At 38.2% G+C, this 27,570-nt stretch overlaps 1 protein-coding gene across 1 annotated transcript in view; it reads left to right on the top strand.

The window, feature by feature from the left end:
- Positions 1 to 25,556, top strand: part of LOC121367452 — a 37,026-nt gene extending 11,470 nt beyond the window's left edge. The window contains exons 4-15 of the mRNA XM_041491630.1: positions 1,383 to 1,508; positions 5,947 to 6,055; positions 9,545 to 9,660; positions 15,366 to 16,465; positions 17,737 to 17,775; positions 18,490 to 18,620; positions 19,444 to 19,628; positions 19,997 to 20,175; positions 21,244 to 21,325; positions 22,018 to 22,119; positions 24,886 to 24,933; positions 25,147 to 25,556. Of these exons, the coding sequence (XP_041347564.1) occupies positions 1,383 to 1,508; positions 5,947 to 6,055; positions 9,545 to 9,660; positions 15,366 to 16,465; positions 17,737 to 17,775; positions 18,490 to 18,620; positions 19,444 to 19,628; positions 19,997 to 20,175; positions 21,244 to 21,325; positions 22,018 to 22,119; positions 24,886 to 24,893 (2,177 nt within the window). The 3' untranslated portion in view covers positions 24,894 to 24,933; positions 25,147 to 25,556. The remainder of the gene's footprint in view (positions 1 to 1,382; positions 1,509 to 5,946; positions 6,056 to 9,544; positions 9,661 to 15,365; positions 16,466 to 17,736; positions 17,776 to 18,489; positions 18,621 to 19,443; positions 19,629 to 19,996; positions 20,176 to 21,243; positions 21,326 to 22,017; positions 22,120 to 24,885; positions 24,934 to 25,146) is intronic.
- The last annotated feature ends 2,014 nt before the right edge of the window (positions 25,557 to 27,570 follow it).

Genomic DNA, 27,570 nt, shown 5'->3' with positions numbered 1-27,570 from the left:
CAGTCTCTTTAACAAACCAAAACATAGCACATATAACAAATAAACCTAACTCTTTCGAAATGATCGGTACCGACGAAAATTCACCTGCACATGACGGTAGCTCATCTCAGATCTGAACAGAGACCGTGTTTGACTGGAAGTAAGATCTGGAACTGTGATTATAAAACCTTCAAGAGTCCGGACTCAAGACGTTGGTAAAATTATCAATATGGTATTGATATGGAATATTTCAGTATTTTATAAACGTGGTGCCTGATTTCGGTCTGACTAATGCAAAGTATTTCCCGCACGCACACAAACACTCGCACACCTAGAGAAACCCTCGTGCATTGCAAGTTTTGATTTTTTTTTTTTTTAACCAGTACAAGGAGTAACAGTCTTGCTACAGGCAGCGCAAGACGGATGTAAAGTCCTGTAACTGATTTCCTGAGAAATGGCAGTCTTCTAATAGTGATTCATGGAGACAATAACGATTTTTCCAAAATATTCCTTCGCTTACTTTGTGCAGATATACGGTTTTTATAAGAATTTTCACTAAAATGTTCAAATGTCCCACATTTGCTTTGCACATTCGTTTATGATTTACAGGGGTGAACGTAGTCCAGTGGTAAAGCGCTCGCTCGATCCGCGGTCGGTCTGGGATCGATCTCCGTCGGTGGGCCCGTTAGGCTGTTTCTTCTCGTTCCAACCAGTGCTCCGCAACTGGTGTAACAAAGGCGGTGGTATGTACTATCCTGTCTATGGGATGGTGCATATAAAAGATCCCTTGCTGCTAATCGAAAATAGTAGCCCACGAAGTGGCGACAGCGAGTTTTCTCTCTCAATATCTGTGTGGTCCGTAACCATATGTCTGACGTCATATAACCGTAAATAAAATGTGTTGAGTGTGTCGTTAACTAAAAAAGTTTTCTTCCTTGTGATTTACACCTTTTCATACAAGGTCCATGTTGGTAAAACTATAAAATCCAGTCTAAAGACTTGACAATGTCTAGTCTTTGAATGCATGTTATTTATATGAGCAATATTTTCTTAAAGCCTTAAAACTAGATTTAATTTTTTTTATAAGCATAGAGCCAGGCATGGCCAATAATAAAACTAATTGTGCAGGTCTCTGTTGTCTCCTAATCCTCCACGTCTCCACACACACACACCGCGTTCCTTTCTAGAGATCATTGTAAAAGGTGAGACCCGAGTCCGTGCTTATAAAACTTTTAGAGTCTAGACTCGGTATTTAATGACGTCACACGCATACAATTTGTATGGTGTTGTCATGACATTAGTGTCTCAGACTCTATTAGAGTCTCAAGTCTAGACTCTAAGCGTGTTATAAGCGCCAGACCAAACGCAATGAGTGTGACCGAGATAGATTATTCTTGTTACAGGGAATGGGATTGGGATGAAGATAGTGGGCGGGAAGCAGATTCCGGGCACGGACGAGATCGGCGCGTATGTGGCCACCATCTACCCGGGAGTGATCGCCGAGCAGCTGCACGGGGAACTGGACGTGGGTGAGTACCGCGATGGGACGCCATCAGCTCTGTAGGACATGCTAGTGACTCATCAGGCTTATAACGTCTCTGTGGGACATGTTAATGATTCCTCAGGCTTATAACATCTCTGTAGGGCATGTTAGTGATTCTTCAGGCTTATAACGTCTCTGAAGGACATGTTAGTGATTCCTCAGGCTTATAACATCTCTGTAGGGCATGCTAGTGATTCTTCAGGCTTATAACGTCTCTGTATGACATGCTAGTGATTCTTCAGGCTTATAACGTCTCTGTAGGACATGCTAGTAATTCCTCAGACTTATAACGTCTCCGTAGGACATGCTAGTAATTCCGCAGGTTTATAACGTCTCCGTAGGACATGGTAGTAATTCCTCAGGCTTATAACATCTTTGTAGGACATGCTAGTGATTATTCATGCTTATGACATCTCTGTAGGACATGCTAGTCATTCCTCAGGCTTATAACGTCTCTGTAGGATATGCTAGTGATTATTCAGGCGTATGACGTTTCCGTATGACATGCTAGTCATTCCTCAGTCTTATAACGTCTCTGTAGGACATGTTAGTGATTCCTCAGGCTAATAACATATCTGTAGGACATGCTAGTGATTCTTCAGGCTTATAACCTCTGTAGGACATATTAGTGATTCCTCAGGCTTATAACGTCTCTGAAAGACATGTTAGTGATTCCTCAGGCTTATAACGTCTCTGTATGACATGCTAGTGATTCTTCAGGCTTATAACGTCTCTGTAGGACGTTAGTGATTCTTCAGCTTTATGACGTCTCAGTAGGACATGCTAGTAATTCCTCAGGCTTATAACGTCTCTGTAGGACATGTCAGTGATTCTTCAGGCTTATGACGTCTCTGTAGGACATGCTAGTAATTCCTCAGGCTTATAACGTCTCTGTAGGACATGCTAGTGATTCTTCAGGCTTATTACGTTTCCGTATGACATGCTAGTAATTCCTCAGGCTTATAACGTCTCCGTAGGACACGCTAGTAATTCCTCAGGCTTATAGCGTCTCTGTAGGACATGCTAGTTATTCTTCAGGCTTATAACGTCTCTGTAGGACATGTTAGTGATTCTTCAGGCTTATGACGTCTCAGTAGGACATGCTAGTAATTTCTCAGGCATATAACGTCTCTGTAGGACATGCTAGCGATTCTTAAGGGTTATGACGTTTCCGTATGACATACTAGTGATTCCTCGGGCTTATAACGTCTCTTTTAGGACATGTTAGTGATTCCTCAGGCTAATAACATCTTTGTAGGACATGCTAGTGATTCTTCAGGCTTATGACATCTCTGTAGGACATGCTAGTCATTCCTCAGGCTTATAACGTCTCTGTAGAACATGCTAGTGATTATTCAGGCGTATGACGTTTCCGTATGACATGCTAGTCATTCCTCAGGCTAATAATATATCTGTAGGACATGCTAGTGATTCTTCAGGCTTATAACCTCTGTAGGACATATTAGTGATTCCTCAGGCTTATAACGTCTCTGAAAGACATGTTAGTGATTCCTCAGGCTTATAACATCTCTGTAGGGCATGCTAGTGATTCTTCAGGTTTATAACGTCTCTGTATGACATGCTAGTGATTCTTCAGGCTTATAACGTCTCTGTAGGACGTTAGTGATTCTTCAGGTTTATGACGTCTCAGTAGGACATGCTAGTAATTCCTCAGGCTTATAACGTCTCTGTAGGACATGTCAGTGATTCTTCAGGCTTATGACGTCTCTGTAGGACATGCTAGTAATTCCTCAGGCTTATAACGTCTCTGTAGGACATGCTAGTGATTCTTCAGGCTTATTACGTTTCCGTATGACATGCTAGTAATTCCTCAGGCTTATAACGTCTCCGTAGGACACGCTAGTAATTCCTCAGGCTTATGGCGTCTCTGTAGGACATGCTAGTGATTCTTCAGGCTTATAACGTCTCTGTAGGACATGTTAGTGATTCTTCAGGCTCATGACGTCTCAGTAGGACATGCTAGTAATTTCTCAGGCATATAACGTCTCTGTAGGACATGCTAGCGATTCTTCAGGGTTATGACGTTTCCGTATGACATACTAGTGATTCCTCGGGCTTATAACGTCTCTTTTAGGACATGTTAGTGATTCCTCAGGCTAATAACATCTTTGTAGGACATGCTAGTGATTATTCATGCTTATGACATCTCTGTAGGACATGCTAGTCATTCCTCAGGCTTATAACGTCTCTGTAGGACATGCTAGTGATTATTCAGGCTTGTGACGTTTCCGTATGACATGCTAGTCATACCTCAGGCTTATAACATCTCTGCAGGACATGCTAGTAATTCCTCAGGCTTATGGCGTCTCTGTAGGACATGCTAGTGATTTTTCAGACTTATAACGTCTCTGTAGGACAGGTTAGTGATTCTTCAGGCTTATGGCGTCTCTGTAGGACATGCTAGTCATTCCTCAGGCTTATAACGTCTCTGTAGGACATGCTAGTGAATATTCAGGCTTATCACGTTTCCGTATGACATGCTAGTCATTCCTCAGGCTTATAACGTCTCTGTAGGACATGTTAGTGATTCCTCAGGCTAATAACATATATGTAGGACATGCTAGTGTTTCTTCGTGCTTATGACGTCTCTGTAGGGCATGCTAGTGATTCTTCAGGCTTATAACGTCTCTGTAGGGCATAATAGTAATTATTCAGGCTTATAATGTCTCCGTAGGACATGTTAGTGATTCTTCAGGCATATAACGTCTCTGTAGGACATACTAGTGATTCTTCAGACTCATAACGTCTCTGTAGGACATGTATGTAATTCCTCATGCTTATGACGTCTCTGTAGGACATGCTAGTAATTCCTCAGGCTTTTAACGTCTCTGTAGGATATGCTAGTTAATGATTTCACCAGCTTATAACGTCTCCGTTGGACATGCTAGCAATGCATCAGGCTTATAACGTCTCCGTAGGACATACTAGTTAATGATTTCACACAATTATAATATGTTTATCTTAAAGTCAGTCTCAGGCGTAACTTTCTACAACTATTATCATTCTGCAACTATAAAATATCCTTGCTGCATTAGATAAAAATGTAGTGGGTTTCCTTTGATAACTACGAGTCATGATATAGAGGGTATTATATGAGTGTCCGTGACAGACGATGTTTACGACACGAGTGCCTAAATTATCATTTCCCGAGCGATAGCGAACATTCCAGTCATTGTTTACAAAATAGCATTTCCTTAACGGCGGAGTAATGTTTGTTCATTACTGTCTTGAAAAACCAAATCACAACCCGTTTTAAAGTGACGTCATATTTATACGCCCATAAGTAAAGAGTACACATGTATCAACAGCTGTAAATTGTAAAACATGTTTATACCAAAAAGCAAACATATACACAGTCATTGAATTAATTAGTAATAATCAATTAATGTTTTATTAAATCAATTAAAAACACGTATTTATCAGTACGGCATGTTGTAAACAGCTCGTGACAAGCTTCCACTCGTAGTGTAAATGTATGAAAGTATGAAAGTAATATCTGTGAAATGTCGTGTCAGCCAATCAGAAATAAATGTACTCTTACAACAGCCAATCGTTAAACGACAATGCCAGGAGGACATACGATTTAGTTATGACATACGAGGGAAATCGTACGATAAATATGATCCTCGTTATGCTGTACGTCGTAGGTAATAATATCAAATATTTGACATCCAATAGCCGATGATTAATTAATCAGTGTGCTCTAGCGGTGTCGTTAAAAGGAAACAAAGTTTAAACTTTAATCTACAACTATAGTTAATGCACTGTTTTCTTAGTTAAGAGTTTGTTTTTCTTTAACGACATTACAAGAGCACATTCATTTATTCACCATCAGCTATTGGATATCAAATATTTGGTCATTCTGATATATAGTCTTGAAGGAAACTCGCTATATTATGTTTGCCATTAGTAGCATCGGATATTTTATATGCACTTTCCAACAGACAAGAAAACATATATCACGATCTTTGATATACCATTAGTGGGACGGGGAAAACAAATCGGAGAATGGGTCCACTGAGAAGGTTCGATCCTGCTATCAAAGCACCTCAGACAAGCGCCTTACCAACTGAGCTAGATCCCACCCCGGTTGTTTTTTTAAGGACGGCCAGTGATCATGTTATTAATGACCCACAGTTGGCACAGGTGCCATGTCGATTCTAGGAAAAAATATTCGCCTTCGAGGAAATTCTTAGCGCTTAGCTATCGTAAAGCCATCTTCGTTCAGTTACTTTCCTGGGTCCAATTCGTATCGATTAAACAGCATGGCCGTATTAGTCAAATGTTAATTTTTCACATATGTTTTTTGTATTCTTGTTTTTCATAGTCGTACATCACTGTGATGGTAGGGAAGTAAATATGAATTTATGTGCAATTAAAACCCATCTCTTTTTACATTGCAGGAGACCAGGTGCTAGAGTGGAATGGAATGTCCTTGTCTGGGAAGACGTATGAGGAAGTGCAGCAGATTATCACCCAGCCAAACGGCGAGATCGAGATGGTGGTCAGGCCGTAAGATATCTTTCATAGTCTGTAATAATCTCTATATTTAATATCCCGTGTACTAACGTCACTGTCTGATTATCATGTGTTGTAGTAGATTTCCAAACATTCATATAGCCAATCAAAACGGTAGTTAGACCGTAAGATATCTGTCAAAGTCTGTAATCATCTGTATATCTAATGTCCCGTGTACTGACGCAGGTGTCCAGACCCGATCGACCATAGTCTGTTTTTAAATTAGGATCGAAAGATAATAGTTGGACACGAAACTCTATATTCAGTGTTCCGTATACCGTTTTACTAAATGTCTCATTCTCGGATTCAGCACCTTTTCAGATAGCCAAACGGCGAAATCGAGATGATGGTGATTAAGATTCAAAACTAATTAATGTACACAAAACTGTGTGTTTAATGTCTTATGCACTTCTAAAATGATTCTGGAGTTAGTCTCCATACTGTTAGACAACGAAAAGGAAATGGTGCTGGGGTCATATGACCAACATGGTCGTTTTAAACTTCGTGGACCATTAGATATCTGATTTTACAAAAGGAAATGATTGGAGCATTTCTTTAACAAGACCATGCAACATTTTATATTAGTACCAGATTCTCAACTGTAACGACGAAGTTGCCCAACACGACGGTTGCATTCACATTTCCCCAACGTCCGACTCAGATTAACAACTAGTTCGGGTTTTATCAGAATCGAGTTGTAAGAGCGCTCTGACTAGCAACTGGACAGTCGTCGAAATCATAAGAGTTGTAAGAGCGCTCTGACTAGCAACTGGACAGTCGTCGAAATCATAAGAGTTGTAAGAGCGCTCTGACTAGCAACTGGACAGTCGTCGAAGTCATAAGAGTTGTAAGAGCGCTCTGACTAGCAACTGGACAGTCGTAGAAGTCATAAGAGTTGTAAGAGCGCTCAGACTAGCAACTGGACAGTCGTAGAAGTCATAAGAGTTGTAAGAGCGCTCAGACTAGCAACTGGACAGTCGTCGAAATCATAAGAGTTGTAAGAGCGCTCTGACTAGCAACTGGACAGTCGTCGAAATCATAAGAGTTGTAAGAGCGCTCTGACTAGCAACTGGAAAATTGGCCTCATTACTGGACAGTTGGCCAGTTGGAAATTTGAACCTAGCATTATAGTACAATTGTTTTTTGGTGTCAAAAATATATTTATTTTTACTCTTCGTCACCATTTAATTTAAGCTACTCCTACCCATAAAAATTAGCAAGTGATCTTTTGTACGCACTTTCCCAAAGACCGACCAGTTCACACAGTGAGGCAATGGACTTTGACATACTCACTGGGCGAAATACCGCCATCATGACGGGCCGAGAGATTTGTTTGCCTGTCGTCGTGTCGGACCGGCAGTTAGTTTACGTCTATTTTACCACATTCGTCTAGGTCAACCAGGTTTCGTCTGGCAGGTTTTGGTTCATTCTGGCAGATTTTGTAGGTTGCCAGAACGAATGTCCGGCAGGAATTTCAGCTAATTCGACCTATTCGTGGTGTAGTGGATGGGACGGGAAAACACTCGATTCCAGCGATGGTGATCGATCGTACAACCCATCGCACATCAGACGAGCGGTCTGCTACTGACTAACATCCCGTCTCATGATGAAGCAATCTCAACAGTAATCATTATGAGATGTTAAAGTTAAAGTTAAAGTATGTCTTGTTTAACGACACCACTAGAGCACATTGATCAATTAATCATCGACTGTTGGATATCACACATTTGGTAATTCTGACATGTAGTCATCAGAGGAAACCTACTACTTATTTTCTAATGCAGTAAGGGATCTTTTATGTGCACTTTCCCACAGACAGGAAAACACAAACTATGGCCTTTGACCAGTTGTGGTGTAAAGGTTGGAACGAGAATAACCTCAATCACTGAGGTGGTTCGATCCTGCGACATCTCGTCATATGACAAAAAGAAGCTATCTTTAAAGTAATCATTGTGAGATGTCAAAGAAACACTTACACTATTTTGCCTATTTTATGCACACACTTCCTTGTGTGGACATATCTTTATGTAAATAGTTATGAAAGTTAAATAAATGAGGAGTAAAATACGATGAGGATCATGATGAAAAAAGGAACAAAACAAGTTGTGGTTTTGGGGTTGTTTGGGGTTTTTTTGTTGGTTTTTGTTTTGGGGGGATGGGTGTTTTGGGGGGTTTCTTAATGGATCTTCTTTTTGTTTTTGTTTTTTTCTTTTTTATAATGTTAACTACTTCCTTTTGCAAAATAACGACATACTAATTGTGTGTGCATGACGGCATGTTACACGGCTAATGAGACCTAAACACGACAGTGAGTATTCCATCGTGGAGGCCGCGTGGATCAATCGCGAGAGTTATTTGCTAACAGGTGCATTATCTTGTATTCAAGGCAGGATGACAAATGACGGCTTTATTTATGGAACTTCAACAAGGAAGTGTATTAGTTTTACTACTTCAGGTCGGGAAAAAACCCCGTTCATTAAAGACAAGGTTTTGACTTTTAGTAGTGGAAGAATATATCTAAAGAGTTGTTTTTTACTTTTAAAGTAAAGAGTGTGATTCATTATATCTTATGAATCTGCTGAATAAATTAGCTTATGCATGCATGGTGGGTGTTCATACATGCATAAACTAATTTCTAGGAAAGGGTACGAACCTGTATGCAGTAGAGGTGGTTGAGGACAGAGGTTGATTAGAATTATTGTATGATGCGTGATGCGTGTTACATTCAGATATACATGGTTGCTCGCATGAACCCCCCTCCCCCCCCCCCCCTCCCCTTCCCTGAGCCCTGTGATCATTTTTGGAATAACCTTGACACCAATGATTTAACAGATTAGCGACAAAGCTATGTCTATTTATGGACTGTTGATCTGCACATCGATTGACGCGCTTCTATAGGTGACTTACAGTGTACAACTCGAAGTAACGATTTACAGTACATAATGGTAATCGTTACAATTGGTTGTGGTTTCTAAACATAACACAGTCGTATGGTAGAAATCGTTTTATAGAGCCACGCCATCATCTTATGTTATGGTAACTGTTAGCGACATATGACCCTGTTGTTTAACTGATTAATAAAATAAACATTTAGTCAACAATCTCTGTTAGTCATACATTTGTTTTTTAAGACAAAATTATTATACTATTACAGTTGTATGCTCTCTTTTCTGTGAACAATTAAAGATAACATAGGCTAAGCTAAATTAATAATAAATGGATGAAACACTGAAATGTCACGGGAAAATATATGCTATGTTTCAATCAGTATGCAGTCATTACATTAATATTAATTTGATTAATCAAATATTAATAAAATATTAAATCAGCATTACACTACATTCCACACCCCAAATCATCAGAACAAAATGGGATCGGCTTTATGCACTTGATTATGTTAATGCTAACACAGAATTGAATTTGAACTTGACATTAGTTTTAATATTTGATTATTTGACATATCTGTGTAATGTTTCTTTGCAGGCTTTCGAGGTCGCATAAAGGTCGTGACCACATTTCGGTATCGTGTGCCCAGCCCACTAGCTGTCACTCATCGTATGACAACTTAGCCAAGGATCCACCTCCTTACGAAGATATAGGTACAGTACAGATACTGGTCATTATCTTAGTATTCTTTGACATAATTTCACTTCGCAGATACTACGTTGTTGAATAAATCTAAACACAAAAGTCAACAGATAACGTTAACTGAATTCCAAAACAGTGTGAACTTGTATTAATTTATTGAAAATGAATTTGAATAAAAATGTGGAATATATATGGAAAAAACTAATTGTATAGTTCTATGTATTTTAACTTCAAGACTATTTATAGTCCTTCCCGCCAGTTAAAGTCGATTGCTTACTATAGTCTGTCTACAAGTTATTTATTTCTGAGCCGATTGCTTTCTAAATTGCACACAAAAATAGTGTTGTTGTGTTTGTTGTTATTTCTAAAACACTTTTACTTTTCTTCTTACCCTAAATGAAACTGAAATTATTTACAAAAACAATGTTCATGGAGGCTGGGAAAGACATAAGTTTTTATTTACAGCTATATTATACACACATGAGATCAGTCGATAACGTATTACATTTCCTGTATGTCCAGTGGATGGATTATAAAAGATTGATTCATCTGAAGATTTAAAGGGACAAACCCTAGTTTTAACCCGTAAAAATTAACACCAAATTTAGTTAATCTACAAACCTGTAACACATTTGGATAAAGTTACAATTGACTGAAACATGAGTCTGCGACTTTGAAATGGTGAAATACTCTCTAAAATAGACTGAAACTCGACTCCATAACTGTTACTTTTCAGACGCACGTGCGTTTTTATAAATATGAGAAATGCATTTTGTGATATTAAAAGCCACCAGGATGACCAAAAACACTTCGAATGCATGGAAATTGATAATCTAAACAATAAAATCAAAGTAAAGTATGATTTCAGTTATCAAAAACGGCTCTAATAGTAAAACATATGGCTTAGTATTTAAAAACTAGGGGAATGTCCCTTTAAGTGGCTGTCTCGCCCATGCCTTCAATAGGTCTTGCTCTTCATATAGAACGAGAACACTAATCTAGTTTTAGTGAAAAAGGAAAAGCACAAAACCTTAGATGGTTATGTAGTTTAAAGCTGTTGTGTGAAAGATGAAATAATGGCGGTTCCCGCCAAACATATTTTTTTATTTTTTTCCTGTGAAACATAAAGTTTATATCTTTAGCTATATGCCTAAACAATTACAATAAAATAATTCCATTTACTAGTAGAAACAAAATTATTTTAGGGGGAATCTTGAGAGTGTGTCATATTCAACACACCAAATTTACGCAGAATTCTTTGCTTTTAACTGATAAAAGAAACAAAGATGGTGGCCAATTTAGCCACAAATTATTTGAGAAACCCCTCTTGTCGTCCAGTGGAATGCGTTTTTAAAATTATTATTCTAGAGTTAATCATGGAAAGGTTATGCGTCGGATTAATTAATAGTTATTTATTACATATAAATGTGAAATTAACGAAATATTATGGTTCAACTTTGAAATAGGACCTTTAACTATAACACACAACGTTCTATAATTGATGTAGACTCAGTTCAATTATTGAATGCCAACTTTACTTCAGTTTCATACAGATCTTTTAAACACCAATGACGATTATTCATGACGAAAGAGCCTAGTATTTAATCAGCGAATTAAAAATAAATATGTAGGCGGAAAGGGCTCGTAGGAAGGATATCTGTAGTAGGGGGACATAATATCTAATGGGTGCACAAACCAGGCTACACATTTTACAAGTTATCTTAGCGCTACGATATCGTACAAATGCCGTAAGTTATGATGTCAAGGCGACGCAGGTCATAGCCTACGACGGTTTTACAATATCATAGTGCTAAGATAGCTTCGAATCTGGGCACAGATATTTCTTTTATTTATATAGTGTAGGACACAACACAAGTATATGTTTGTCGGCAGGTGGGCGCAATGCTCCCAACCCCGGTTTCTCGGGCCTGTGGAAGCTAACTGACTGATACTTGCGACAGAAATATCTGTGTTCGAGTAGTAGTAGTAGTAGTAGTAGTAGTAGTAGTAGTAGTAGTAGTAGTAGTAGTAGTAGTAGTAGTAGTAGTAGTAGTAGTAGTAGTAGTAGTAGTAGTAGTAGTAGTAGTAGTAGTAGTAGTAGTAGTAGTATAGTAGTAGTAGTAGTAGTAGTAGTAGTAGTAGTATAGTAGTAGTAGTAGTATAGTAGTAGTAGTAGTAGTAGTAGTAGTAGTAGTATAGTAGTAGTAGTAGTAGTAGTATAGTAGTAGTAGTAGTAGTATAGTAGTAGTAGTATAGTATAGTAGTAGTAGTAGTAGTAGTAGTAGTAGTAGTAGTAGTAGTAGTAGTAGTAGTAGTAGTAGTAGTATAGTAGTAGTATAGTAGTAGTAGTAGTAGTATAGTAGTAGTAGTAGTAGTAGTAGTATAGTAGTAGTATAGTAGTAGTAGTAGTAGTAGTATAGTAGTAGTAGTATAGTAGTAGTATAGTAGTAGTAGTAGTAGTAGTATAGTAGTAGTAGTAGTAGTAGTAGTAGTAGTAGTAGTAGTAGTAGTAGTAGTAGTAGTAGTAGTAGTAGTAGTAGTAGTAGTAGTAGTAGTAGTAGTAGTATAGTAGTAGTAGTAGTAGTAGTAGTAGTAGTAGTATAGTAGTAGTAGTAGTAGTAGTAGTAGTAGTAGTAGTATAGTAGTAGTAGTATAGTAGTTGTAGTAGTAGTAGTAGTATAGTAGTAGTAGTAGTAGTATAGTAGTAGTAGTATAGTAGTAGTAGTAGTAGTAGTATAGTAGTAGTAGTATAGTAGTAGTAGTATAGTAGTAGTAGTAGTAGTATAGTAGAAGTAGTAGTATAGTAGTAGTAGTAGTAGAAGTAGTAGTAGTATAGTAGTAGTTGTAGTAGTAGTAGTAGTAGTAGTAGTAGTAGTAGTATAGTAGTAGTAGTAGTAGTAGTAGTAGTAGTAGTAGTAGTAGTAGTAGTAGTAGTAGTAGTAGTAGTAGTAGTAGTAGTAGAATGAAGCTGCAGGAATAATCAGAATGTTGGGCTATTTATTCTCTGAATTACTTTTGGTTGTTGGCAGAGACAGAAATTAATACGTTCAATTGATAATCTTTCATATTGTATGACCCTTTAATTAAATCTAGCGTGATATTAACCTTAGATAACCTGTGTTGTATTACATTTGATATTTATGTTTTATTATTCTTGCATGTTACGTGTTATTCCTATTTGTTATGTATTTGTAAGATTTACTTCCCTTGTAATTTAGCATCTTCCGACATAGTTTAGCCAGTTGGCATTCCTTCCCTGTCACGTACATAAGGAAACAGAGAAAACATGTGAATGTGAAGTGAGCCATATATGATTAAAATATACTTAAGTTAAATTACGTGTGTGCTAAATGTAGTGATGATGTATATTTATTATCGTTTCAGATAAATGTGTTTTAGGAAGCGAGTTACAGCACAATCGCCCGTGTACTGAATGACATTTGCAATTCTAATGTATAAATTAAACATACAATCTCGCGAATACAACAACTTCGTCCGTGTATTGAATGACATTTACTATACTAATGTATATATTAAAGATCCAATATCGCGAATATTAGTATTATTCAACTGTTCAGAATCATATCACTTTTCTTACCGTCACGCAACATCCTTCGATATTGGTTGATTACAATCGCTAATATAAATGTATTTTTCTCCATTTTAACTCTCAAACGCCGATCGTTTTTCTAGTGTTTTTGGCTACAATATAAGAAACTATATCAGAATAACACTCATATCTTTAACTCGATCTTTTCTAGTGTTTTTGGCTACAATATAAGAAACTGTACGACAGAATAACACTCATATCTTTAACTCTCAAACGCCGATCGTTTTTCTAGTGTTTTTGGCTACAATATAAGAAACTATATGGCGACAGAATAACACTCATATCTTTAACTCTCAAACGCCGATCGTTTTTCTAGTGTTTTTGGCTACAATATAAGAAACTATATGGCGACAGAATAACACTCATATCTTTAACTCTCAAACGCCGATCGTTTTTCTAGTGTGTTTGGCTACAATGTAAGAAACTATATGGCGACAGAATAACACTCATATCTTTAACTCTCAAACGCCGATCGTTTTTCTAGTGTGTTTGGCTACAATGTAAGAAACTATATGGCGACAGAATAACACTCATATCTTTAACTCTCAAACGCCGATCGTTTTTCTAGTGTTTTTGGCTACAATATAAGAAACTATATGGCGACAGAATAACACTCATATCTTTAACTCTCAAACGCCGATCGTTTTTCTAGTGTGTTTGGCTACAATATAAGAAACTATATGGCGACAGAATAACACTCATATCTTTAACTCTCAAACGCCGATCGTTTTTCTAGTGTTTTGGCTACAATATAAGAAACTATATGGCGACAGAATAACACTCATATCTTTAACTCTCAAACGCCGATCGTTTTTCTAGTGTTTTTGGCTACAATATAAGAAACTATATGGCGACAGAATAACACTCATATCTTTAACTCTCAAACGCCGATCGTTTTTCTAGTGTGTTTGGCTACAATGTAAGAAACTATATGGCGACAGAATAACACTCATATCTTTAACTCTCAAACGCCGATCGTTTTTCTAGTGTGTTTGGCTACAATATAAGAAACTATATGGCGACAGAATAACACTCATATCTTGTGCAACGGCTTGAGCTATTTCTCGTTCTAGCCAATGTACCAACACTGGTATAGCAACGACCGTGGCATGTGCTATCCTGTCTGTGGGATGGTGCATACTTCCTTGCTACTAATGGAAACATGTAGCCGGTTTCCTCTTTAAGACTATATGTCAAAATTACCAAATGTTTGACATCCAATAGCCGATGATTGATAAATCGGTGTGCTCTAGTGGTGTCGTTAAACAAAACAAACAAACTGGTACAAAGGCAGTTCACGATAACCATTGATAACGATAATGTAAATATACGGGTTTTTCTTATATAAAACTGTAGTTGCGTTTGAATTTCGCACTGGTTAATGGCACAATGCAGAGGTGAGTGTAGATTTAGTTTAAGAAAAACGTATCATATATACAATTGGGTGAAGTAAATGCATTGGGTCTTGGGTGGTTTGGGGTTGGGGTTTTTTTGTGTGTTTTTTTTGGGGGGGGGGGGGTTGGGAGGGTTGTTGTTTTTCGTTTTTTAAAGCATATCTTATGTGATGTTTCAAAACACTATCCTCAAACGTGCACACACAGTAATCTTTTATTAGTTAGCCTTTTCGTTTCTTATCTGATGATAATCGTTTCACTAAATGAAAGTATCAAAATGTTCAGTGCTCAAAGAAGGATGATAATACTGGCACATTGTATTGCAGTCAAGCCAGTCATTTTACTGCACAATTAAATATAATATAGAAGTCATTTTATTGTTAACATAACTTTCAATATGTAAGAAAATTTAATTTAATTGTGGATCCTTCGTGGTTTTAACTGTAGTGCCAAGGTCGTGTCTTCTGCTTTAGGTGTCTCGGTTGCATAACTTTTGCACATGGTCTCGTGAGCATGGCATTTTGTTTTGAACACGACGTCGTGTCTCTGCCTCCCTGCAAATTCATATTGGTAGTGCGTGACTATTTTGTGTTTGTGTTTCCCCAGATTGTCCTTGTGTTGGTAGTGCGTGACTGTATTTTGTGTTTGTGTCTCCCCAGATTGCCCTTGTGTTGGTAGTGTGTGACTGTATTTTGTGTTTGTGTCTCCCCAGATTGCCGCTCTGGTTCCCGACAGGGTGTCGATCCACGCCAGCTTGCAGCACAGCTAGAAGAGATCAAGGAGATTGCCTCCCCTGAAAACTCCCCTTCCTCCCAGCAAGACTTTCTTACCCCACGCATGCCCTCACCCTGCAGCACTCCTCGCCCAGACCCTGCTTCCTCGTCGTCGAGCCATAGACAGAGAGTTCATGTCATTCAAATAGAACCCAACTCCTCTTTCAGCAGGCAGGCAGTAGGTGGGCAGACGACCGGTAAAACGAGTCAGACGAGAGCCTCCTCGAAAGGCGGGAACAGCCACCAGGTAGCGTCAGGTTCGGGTTCTGGACAGAGAGACAGTAGTGGTGGTGCCTACGCCGGTAGATCCGCCGCGGATAAAGCCGAGCCTGGCATTTCAAGTATCCCTGATCCACAAATTCTCTTTGAAAAGGTGTCCCCCTCGGCCAGGAGAAGGGCTAAGAATGCTGATGCCGATCCTCCTCCCGTACAGAAGTCAAAGTCGAGAATCTCCAACCTAATCCCCGACCCGTGTGTTAAGAGGGTGGACAGCGGAGAAGACTTTGATAATATGCAATACGAAACACCTCGCTCAAAACGTCAAGCTCAGAACTCCAGCTTCCGCGAGAGACGCCAGTTCTCGGACGACGGCGATCAGAACTTCCCGTCACAACCCAAACACAAGACTCGGAGCCACTCGTGTCGTGTCCCGCGGTCCAAGCAGGAGAAAGGAGGGGAGCCTGTGTCTAAAGACGATCAGTATATACCATCTTCCAAACAAGACAGGTCACCAAAACCGACCCCTTCTCCAAGGATCCCAGCCTCTAAGGGTCTGCCCTCACCACAACAAGTGCCAAAGGTCAAGGACCAATCGACAGACACGCACCCAAAACCAACGCCTCGCCGCAGGGCAGCATCCAGGGCAGATCCCGAGGTTGCTGCGGCGGCGAAGGAGAGCGACAAGAAGACGGATTCGTCATCTAGTTCTGGTCTGAGAGCGCCATCTCACGATGTCGCCATGGCTACCGGCAACAGTGTTTCCAAACAGAAGTCCAAGAAGAACGACAAACGTCGGCAGACACACGCGGAGGAAAATGACGTTAGTAGAATTTGCTCTTTTCATTCTCATCAGTCTTAACTTGATTTTCATGCTCAGGACTCTTTGAGAATTGTTCACGTGGGGTGTCTGGAAGTCGTGTGTATTTCAGTCCCACATAACAGCTCTGTATTTTGTATAGGCCTATACATGGCAAAATTCTTAATTTATGCCTGGTGGGTCTGTTATATGCATTTTTCTTTTCTGGTGGAAAGAAAAAAGGGGAACACATAAAGATAAGAGCAAATATTGGCTGCAACCATTACCCTCATTCATCATATGAGGATGAGGAAGTTAACCGTGGTACTGACAGTCGATCCCACATACTGACATCCAGTCAAACGTTACATCTTAGTATTTCATAGAGGCATATTTACACTAGTACTATGTGTTCCTTTATTTCTTTCCATCAGTATATGTATATAATACAAAATTATACATACTTGTTTTAAATAAAAATTAATTTCTGGATGGTATGTATGCAAAATAATTGTCACTAAACACTTTCCCGGATAATCAGTTCTGAAAGAGTCAGTATTCCCAGGTATGGTTGGAGACAGTCCAGGTATGGATGGAGACAGCCCAGATAGTTCAGGTATGTATAACTTACAGTGGGATAACGGTTAGCTGTCACTGGTTAATGAGGGACAAGTCGGTATGGTACATTACACCTCCTCATCGAGTCGTTAAAACTCCGTCTGGGTGGAGGCTAGTGCCCAGATACCAACCCAGTATCAATCTGCATTACGACCGATGGCTTCGCCTAAAATCCGCCAAGGCTTCGTTAGTTTACGTTTATGATAGTCGCAATACTTAGGCCGCCTCGTTTTGTCATATACAAATACAAATTTATTTAGATTACACATGTATTAACAATGTTATACCTTAGGGTTTAAGGCGAGCTATCCATCATTCTCCTAAGACTAGATCAAGAAGAGTATTTGTGAACTCCCTTAACATGTGAATTGATATAGTATTAATATGGTACTGATATGGTATTAATATGGTATTGATATGGTATTAATATGGTATTTGATATTATCTTAAATGGCTCCTTCTCCTCAAGTCTTTTTCATGTCAAGGTCTGCAATTTAGTTTTGTACTTGTATTTGTTCATGCTGTTTGACTGTATATTATTTTTTTATTATTTTTTTTTATTATTATTCATTCATTCATGTATTTATTTATATATTCTTTTTCTCAGTTTGACACTTTATTTACATGCGGTATGATTGAGCTATGTATTTGTGATCTTTTTTTACATTTGTTTTCAGTTCTCCCCACCCGACCACAAGTCACCAGGAGACGTACAGGTAAGATGTAGTAGTAGTAGTAGTAGTAGTAGTAGTAATAGTAGTAGCAGTAATAGCAGCAGCATTAGTAGTAATAGTAGTAGTAGTAATAGTAGTAGTAGCAGCAGCAGAAGCAGTAGTAGTAGTAGTAGTAGTAGTGGCAGTAGTAGTGGCAGTAGTACTAATAATTTAGTAGTAGTAACAGTAATAGTCGTGCAGTTCTGTTTACTATCGTCTATAGATATTATCAGCGACGTTCGTTCATGCCTAAGTAATTAATTGTGTGGAATTATTCTATAATGAAAGGAGAGCCATATTGTTTAACTGTCTATATATGTGTTGTATACTGTCTATATATGTGTTGTATACTGTCTATATATGTGTTGTATACTTTCAAATAAAGTGGCCAATATGTTAAGAACTTCAGTACAAATTATTTTACATTAATATTTTAGTAGCTAGCATGTTAAAATTATGAGTCTATATTAATTTAATGATATATAAACCGAAGGCAGCCAGTATCTCTATATGTGTTATATAATTCAGATTAATTTAATGATATATAAACCGCAAGGCAGCCAGTATCTCTATATGTGTTGTATAATTCAGCTTAATTTTATGATATATAAACCGCAATGCAGCCAGTATCTCTATATGTGTTATATAATTTAGATTAATTTTATGATATATAAACCGCAAGGCAGCCAGTATCTCTACGTGTGTTATATAATTCAGATCCAGATCAGCCACGATGAGTTTGACAACACCCTCAACGTGCACATCATCCAGGCTCGCAACCTGAGACCACGTGACATAAACGGTCTGTCAGATCCGTTTGTCAAAGTCTACCTTCTGCCTGGACGAGGGTAAGCGTAATTAGTTCTATTAAACACGTTTAACTTGACTGTATCCAATGAATGTTCAAGCATCCTGTCTCTTCAGAAGAAAACAAGCATCTTGGTGTGTGTTTTACTTGTTCAAAGTATTCAAAGTATTCAAAGAGTGATACGTGTAAGAATAGTTTTGCAGCTTAGGCTAAACAAAATCACTGAGGCTGGGGCTGGGTATGGGTCTGGGACTGGTGAGTATTGTATCAGTCAAAAAAACAACAACAAATACACTGAATTGAATGTGAGAATACACACAGCATCCGTGCTGGTGCAAACTACAGATCTGGCAGCAGAAGACACATACTAAATGCGAAATTAATACAGTTTGATAAAATGTAACAGTTACAGACCCAGACGACAAAATACACCATGTATGGTGTCTTTGTCAAACTCGCCAGATCCAGACTCGGCGTCTGTACCAATGTGTTTTGAGCCATAATGATGCATTAACATCAGGTTACCGTTGTGACGGGAACAATTGCACACGAGCCCCACCGCGCCCGCAACTTGAACATGGGGCGCGCGAAATATTGGTCGTCTGGAAAATTACAAATTCTCAAATACGTCGGTATAAGTATTGGCGTCTTTGATAATCACCTCTCAATTGCTCTTCGCTCTCTAAATTTGGAATTTCACTGCCGAAAACTCTCCTGACAAAATTTAGGTGAGTTAGCTTACCGCTATCCAGGAGTTTCCCAACGTGACTGCCTGTAATATTTCATTTATTCTCATCAGGATGTGGTCCTGCGTCGTTCCTGAAATACAAAAATGTATATATATATATATATCGTTGTTGCAGCCCGGAAAACAAGCGGCGGACGAAACACATCTCCCGGACGCTGAACCCTCAGTGGCACCAGACCCTGATATTCCAGAACGTGGCCCGGATGGAGCTGCAGAACAAGGTGCTGGAACTGACGGTGTGGGACTACGACCGCTTCAAGACCAATGACTTCTTGGGGGAACTCATCCTCGAGCTGTCAGGTCAGTCATACTCGTTTGGTTGGTGCTTTTGACATTTGCTCGTTTGTGGGATTTGGTTCATCATTATTACTCCCATTATTATCATTATTATTATACGATATCACAAAGAGGATATGACTCATTAAAACATATAAATTCCTGTTTTTCATTTACCATAAAAAAAACTTTCTTCAAGTGGCAGTTTCTTAAAGACAAAACTTCAGTGGTTCTTGGGAGGAGATATGGTTACTCTTGGTGGTATCTTTTGAAATGTTCTCAGAACATGTCTGACAGTATCACTATCCGTCCACCCACCCCTATCCGTAGCTCCAATGTAACTGTATTATTAATAGAGGATACTAAATGAGTGTGTTCCTTTATGATTACAGAAGACGCCTTCCTCGACAACAAGGCCCACTGGTACCCACTGCGAGAACGTGTGGTCACCCACAGCTTCGAGCTGCCCAAGTCGAGCGTGCCTGCACCCCGCGTCATTCCAGAAGCAGCCGAGTCGTGTAGCGATGACATCCCGCTGGGGAAGTCACCAAGACCGCCAAAGAAAACTAGGGTGAGTCATCGCAAAGACGGTTGTTCAAGGGCGGATCCTGGGGATGGTCCGCAGGGGGGTCTCGGAATACCACTTATCCTATCCTTTCGTTTTTGTTTTGTTTTTAACAAGAATTTCTCTTTTTTAACAATGTTATTAAGTAACGTATGTGTACCCCTTATGGAGATTGCATGGCCTTGGATTTCTATAAAAGGACTGCTGCGTCTTTGGCGCTTGTCATTCCATCAATCTTAGATCTTGAAGATACTTTCGACCTATTTTCATATATCTTCTTCTGCGACTGTACAAGTCACACCACAAAGGATATTTAAAGTAGAGTTGTAAATGCAACAAAATGTGTACATTCATATTAATAATAATCATAAATAGCAGTTTTCTTGTTAGAGATTAGCAATTTTATGAATAATTAATAAATTATTTACCAAATACGTCAAACTTTCATAGTAAACATTGATATCATTTATATATATTTTCCTTTCTTAACTTATAATATACTATGATGTGTTTCTATAATTTTAGTGTCTTCTTGTGTTTAATGTAACATATACCAAGTCACGATTTCTCGTCAGTGGTTCAAACGTGAAAGATTTAAACCCAGAACTACTCACAAAGAAACTTGTGTAGAATGAATCGTTGATAATATGAGAAACGCTTTTACGTGCAGTCATTCAGATTAAACAGCATTGGGGCGGGAATTAAACTGAATTATTTATTGAAATGTAAAGTTCAGTTGCACCTTCCTCCAACCAAATGTTGACTGGGAATTGGGCTTGGACTTGAAATGTGAATAGTCCGATATAAATTATGGCTAACCTTGGCCGCCAAATTCTCCATTTACGAATTTTGAAAACAACTGACGCATTTTAATTTGTGAAATAATTTCAAATAATGATTAATATTTGTTGGCAAATAACTGGGTTTCTGCAATTTTTTAATATTATGTCTTAGATTAGTTGTGAAAAGTGTCTACTCATCTACCGCTAGTCGTGAAATGTGACCTTACTGGTCTGTGTAGATCCTTACATTAGTCGAGTACGATATATCGAGTTGTTCTGTGATTCCTTACAGAGACAAGCTGCCGGTGATGACTCCTCCAGAACAGAGCCTAGAAGAGGATCCCTGGGAACGCTCGACCAGCTCAGCAAGCCAAGTAAACCTACATTTTACATCCTCCCCGCATCTTGATACATCAGGAATTTCTCTACGTGTTACTGCATCAACAAATCGTCGATTTTTACAATCGTTGTTAAATTTGAGCAATTGTTCTCATCTCAGTCAAGAACACAACAAAGTAACTGGTAGTATCATCAGTTCTATGTGTTGGTCTTTCCAGGGGCGGGACGTAGCCCAGTTGTAAAGCGAACTCCAGATGTGCGGTGGTTTAGGATCGATCCCCATCGGTGGGTCCATTGGGCTATTGCTCGTTCTAGCCAGTGCATCACAACATGCATATCAAAGATCGTGGTATGTGTCATCCTGTCTATGGGATGGTGCATATAAAAGATCCCTTGCTACTAATGGATAAATGTAGCGGGTTTCCTCTCTAAGACTTTATGTCACAATTACCTAATGTTTGACATCCAATAGCGGATATAAAGCAATGTGCTCTAGTTGTGTCGTTAAACAAAACAAACTTTTTGTTTTACTGTATCATGTTTTCAACAAATCTTGGATTTTGACAATAGTCGTTAAATTGGCGCAGTTCATCTCTTCTCAGTTGTAAGGTTGAAAACACACCAAGAGATGAAAGCGTATCATGAGTTTTATGTATTAGTCACTGCATACCATTTGGACTCTACGTGCTACGTTTTGTTAATAATGTATTTCTGTTTAACATTTCAGCTCCACCTGTGGGTGCTCAGAGAATTATATCATCGGCAACCAACTCGCCTGCACCGCGCCGCAAACCACGTGATTCACGTTCACCCAGCAAGCGATCAGATGGTAAAGTAGTTTGACGGTATATTTTAATATTGCAAGCGATCAGATGGAAAAGTAGTTTGACTGTATGTTTTAATATTGCAAGTGATCAGATGGTAAACAGTTTAACTGTATGTTTTAATATTACAAGCGATCAGATGGTAAAGTGGTTTGACTCTATGTTTTAATACTGCAAGTGATCAGATGGTAAAGTGGTTTGACTGTATGTTTTAATATTGCAAGTGATAGGATTGTATAGTGGTTTGACTGTATGTTTTAATACTGCAAGTGATAGGATTGTATAGTGGTTTGACTGTATGTTTTAATAGTGCAAGTGATAGGATTGTATAGTGGTTTGACTGTATGTTTTAATATTGCAAGTGATAGGATTGTATAGTGGTTTGACTGTATGTTTTAATATTGCAAGTGATAAGATTGTATAGTGGTTTGACTGTATGTTTTAATACTGCAAGTGATCAGATGGTAAAGTGGTTTGACTGTATGTTTTAATATTGCAAGTGATAGGATTGTATAGTGGTTTGACTGTATGTTTTAATATTGCAAGTGATCAGATGGTAAAGTGGTTTGACTGTATGTTTTAATATTGCAAGTGATCAGATGGTAAAGTCGTTTGACTGTATATTTTAATATTGCAAGTGATCAGATGGTAAAGTAGTTTGACTGTATATTTTAATATTGCAAGCGATCAGATGGTAAAGAGGTTTGACTGTATATTTTAATATTGCAAGCGATCAGATGGTAAAGTAGTTTGACTGTATATTTTAATATTGTAAGTGATCAGATGGTAAAGAGGTTTGACTGTATGTTTTAATATTGCAAGCGATCAGATGGTGAAGTCGTTTGACTGTATATTTTAATATTGCAAGTGATCAGATGGTAAAGTAGTTTGACTGTATATTTTAATATTGCAAGCGATCAGATGGTAAAGTAGTTTGACTTTATGTTTAATGTTGCAAGTGATAGGATTGTATGGTGGTTTGACTGTATTTTTTAATATTGCAAGTGATAGGATTGTATAGTGGTTTGACTGTATGTTTTAATATTGCAAGAGATCAGATGGTAAAGTAGTTTGACTGTATATTTTAATATTGCAAGCGATCAGATGGTAAAGAGGTTTGACTGTATATTTTAATATTGCAAGCGATCAGATGGTAAAGTAGTTTGACTGTATATTTTAATATTGTAAGTGATCAGATGGTAAAGAGGTTTGACTGTATATTTTAATATTGCAAGCGATCAGATGGTAAAGTCGTTTGACTGTATGTTTTAATATTGCAAGCGATCAGATGGTAAAGTCGTTTGACTGTATATTTTAATATTGCAAGTGATCAGATGGTAAAGTAGTTTGACTGTATATTTTAATATTGCAAGCGATCAGATGGTAAAGTAGTTTGACTTTATGTTTAATGTTGCAAGTGATAGGATTGTATAGTGGTTTGACTGTATGTTTTAATATTGCAAGTGATAGGATTGTATAGTGGTTTGACTGTATGATTTAATATTGCAAGTGATCAGATGGTAAAATGGTTTCACTGTATGTTTTAATATTGCAAGTTATCAGGTGGTAAAGTGGTTTGACTGTATGTTTTAATATTGCAAGTGATCAGATGGTAAAGTGGTTTGACTGTATGTTTTAATATTGCAAGTGATCAGATGGTAAAGTGGTTTGACTGTATGTTTTAATATTGCAAGCAATCAGATGGTAAAGTAGTTTGACTTTATGTTTAATGTTGCAAATGATAGGATTGTATAGTGGTTTGACTGTATGTTTTAATATTGCAAGTGATCAGATGGTAAAGTGGTTTGACTGTATGTTTTAATACTGTAAGTGATCAGATGGTAAAGTGGTTTGACTGTATGTTTTAATACTGAAAGTGATCAGATGGTAAAGTGGTTTGACTCTATGTTTTAATATTGCAAGTGATAAGATTGTATAGTGGTTTGACTGTATGTTTTAATATTGCAAGTGATCAGATGGTAAAGTAGTTTGACTTTAAGTTTAATGTTGCAAGTGATAGGATTGTATAGTGGTTTGACTGTATGTTTTAATATTGCAAGTGATAGGATTGTATAGTGGTTTGACTGTATGATTTAATATTGCAAGTGATCAGATGGTAAAATGGTTTCACTGTATGTTTTAATATTGCAAGTTATCAGGTGGTAAAGTGGTTTGGCTGTATGTTTTAATATTGCAAGTGATCAGATGGTAAAGTGGTTTGACTGTATGTTTTAATATTGCAAGCAATCAGATGGTAAAGTGGTTTGGCTGTATGTTTTAATATTGCAAGTGATCAGATGGTATAGTGGTTTGACTGTATGTTTTAATATTGCAAGTGATCAGATGGTAAAGTGGTTTGACTGTATGTTTTAATATTGCAAGTGATCAGATGATAAAGTTGTTTGACTGTATGTTTTAATACTGCAAGTGATCAGATGGTAAAGTGGTTTCACTGTATGTTTTAATACTGCAAGTGATCAGATGGTAAAGTGGTTTGACTGTATATTTTAATATTGTAAGTGATCAGATGGTAAAGTGGTTTGACTCTATGTTTTAATATTGCAAGTGATAGGATTGTATAGTGGTTTGACTGTATGTTTTAATATTGCAAGTGATCAGATGATAAAGTGGTTTGACTGTATGTTTTAATACTACAAGCGATCAGATAGTTTCAATACTGCATGTGGCACCAGTGCATGATAATTACTCACGAATTATGAATTTTAGAGTAGTGTACATGTAAATGATATTTTCTCTTTACTGTCTTTCAGAGTTTTGATGAAAGCAGTCCTAGGACTAACTAAACAGCATTATCATAGGTGGGTACCACCAGAAACCCCTCTAAACCGGACACCTACGGGTCCAAGTAAAAGTAAAAAGTCCGGTTTTAAGGAGTATCCGGTTTAAAGAGGTTGTGTATTGTACTTATATTTAAAAAAGGACTGTGATAAACGCCCTTTATTCATTTATTCATTCATTCATTCATTCAGATGTTTGTTTGTTTGTTTAAAATGACTTTTGTGTAATTTTAGATCTGGTTTACTCCATTTACCGATGGTCCTAGTCTTCGCTCTGCCCAGCTTTTATGATGTATTCAGCAGGAAATCATTACTGGGAAATCATCCAACCTATACGCTACGCTGTCTTATGAAGATGCTAAATTAACCATGCCTAGCATCTCCTAATCTAAGTGTTCTTCCTCTACCGAAGCTGGAAGCAGTGGATATGCAAATCGCAAACAGCCAACATGCAGCAATACTGTAGAGATTCCGGCACTTTGCATTGGATTCGAGTGTGTGTTGTGGGTAAAACCTGATTCCACTGTGCAACAGTTGATTCGACTGTAGTGTGGATAAACAGTGGATTCAAGTGTATTGTGAACATGGGCGTACGACCCCCCCCCCCCCCAAATTCGGGCAAAAGAGTGGGAAAACAGTGGGGAAAATTCAGGCAGTTTTTATCTGGGTAAAATTTCGGGCAAATCAACCCCTCCAGCCCCACTAAATCAAAGAGTCCTCATACGCCCATGATAGTGAATAAACAATTGATTCAGTTGTATGGTGGATAAACAGTTGATTCAAGTGTATTGTGGATTATTGTTCATTCTGCTGTACAGCAGTTTATTCCAGGGCGTTGTGGATAACATTTTATTTGAAGGTATCGCGTGATGGGTCACGTGGCCTGTGATTTCAGAACACTCGTCCAATGAGATGTGTTGTGTAATATGTGTTAGACAAGGAACTGTAGAAAACAATGGTCTCCTGAAACGCTTGGGCTGCGTTTATCCAGACCGAGCAGAAAAATGTCCGCCGAATTGGTGTATGCTCTTCACGGTAAACCAAATGGCCACGTCGGGAACCAATCAAACAGGTCGTGAACGTTAGCGTCACTCGCTGTCACTGAATGGAGGTGGGGGTTTAATGCAGGATAAACCACACTGCACTGGAAACTGAGGTGGTCGCTCAAACCAGGTGTTTGCATAATACAGGTTAATTGGTGTATGATGAATCGGGAGAATGATAAAGTAGCCACTTACGATAATTGGTTGCTTAACAGGCTGGTCGTCTGAGACGATTTGACTATTTGCACAGTGGTTGTAAGTGGATGTCTTGCGGACTTTAAATACGTATATCCACTGAAAGGCAATATGTTGATAACATCTGTTTAATTATCATGTTATCATAGTTCCCTACATAGTTATTGTCGTTATCACATTACGGTGTGCTTAAAAATAAACTGAGATAGTACATGATACGGATGTATTGTATTGTGGAAATGAATACGGATGTATTGTATTGTGAAAATCAATTCGGATGTATTGTATTGTGAATATGTATTCGGATGCATTTTATTGTGAAAAAAGCGTACAAATGTACTGTCTTGTGAAAAAGCATACGGATGTATTATATTGTATTCAGAAACTGCATATGTGATGCACTGCATTGTAAAAATGTATATGAGTATTGCGAAATGTATATTCCGTATAAAAAGTAATTGGGACCAGATTGTGATCTGTTTCTCGTCCATTCTGTGATCGATCTATGAGATATTTTATTTGTTATAGGATCTAGATGAAGTAAATGAACCCAAGGTCATGAATTGAACGCCATGATATTTTTCCGGAAGTTAGTGAGACTAGAGTGGCCTTTACTAATTAATGTAATTCAATCGGGATGAATTATTTGTTGTGAGAAGTAGAAACATAAGGCGTAACTAGCGGGCCGGAACTAGCGGATGATAGGGGGAGGTGTCGGTCCTCCAGATAAAATATGGTAAATTGTGCCCCTTTAGTTGCCCATGTATCCGCCCCTGTGTCTTCTTCTTTTCTTTTCTTTATGTAGGGGTGGGGGAATATCCATATATTACAGTGCCACAATCCCCAGTTATTTTAGACTAGGTACGGATGGATGCACGAGGGGTGGTCATACAAAGGTAGAGAGAGACACAGACAATCAAATATGAAGAAAGAGGGAGGGAGGAAAAGATGGGATACAGAGAGAGATAGAAAGAGAGAGCGAGTGAGCGAAAGAGAGAGGAGATATATGAGAGAGAGAGAGAGAGAGAGAGAGAGAGAGAGAGAGAGAGAGAGAGAGAGAGAGAGAGAGAGAGGTAAATAGATCGATTACATACATACACGCATATAGATATCGCATATTAATGTTCCAGGCATAATAACATGTATATGACTGGGGGTGTTTGACAAAAGTAGTGGCTTATGCCAATTTTGATTCCAGTTGTGTTTGAAAGTTGGTTGAAACGGTTCTTAAAGATTGTCTTATATGTGATAATGAGCTGGTCTGGTGCATCACGAAACTATATCTATTGCTCACGTATATAAATACTAGGTGTTGTCTTACAGATACATATGCTCAAACAGTAGTATGTAGTGCCGACGACACCAGCGTGCGACACTTTAACAGCCACGTCGTCGTGTTAGCCGCTAACGGAGGCAGCCA

The sequence above is a fragment of the Gigantopelta aegis genome, chromosome 3 (assembly GCF_016097555.1).
Source record: "Gigantopelta aegis isolate Gae_Host chromosome 3, Gae_host_genome, whole genome shotgun sequence".
Classification (NCBI taxonomy): Eukaryota; Metazoa; Mollusca; class Gastropoda; order Neomphalida; family Peltospiridae; genus Gigantopelta; species Gigantopelta aegis.
Note: the sequence above shows the minus strand (reverse complement) of the source record. Positions and strands in the feature narration are given on the sequence as shown.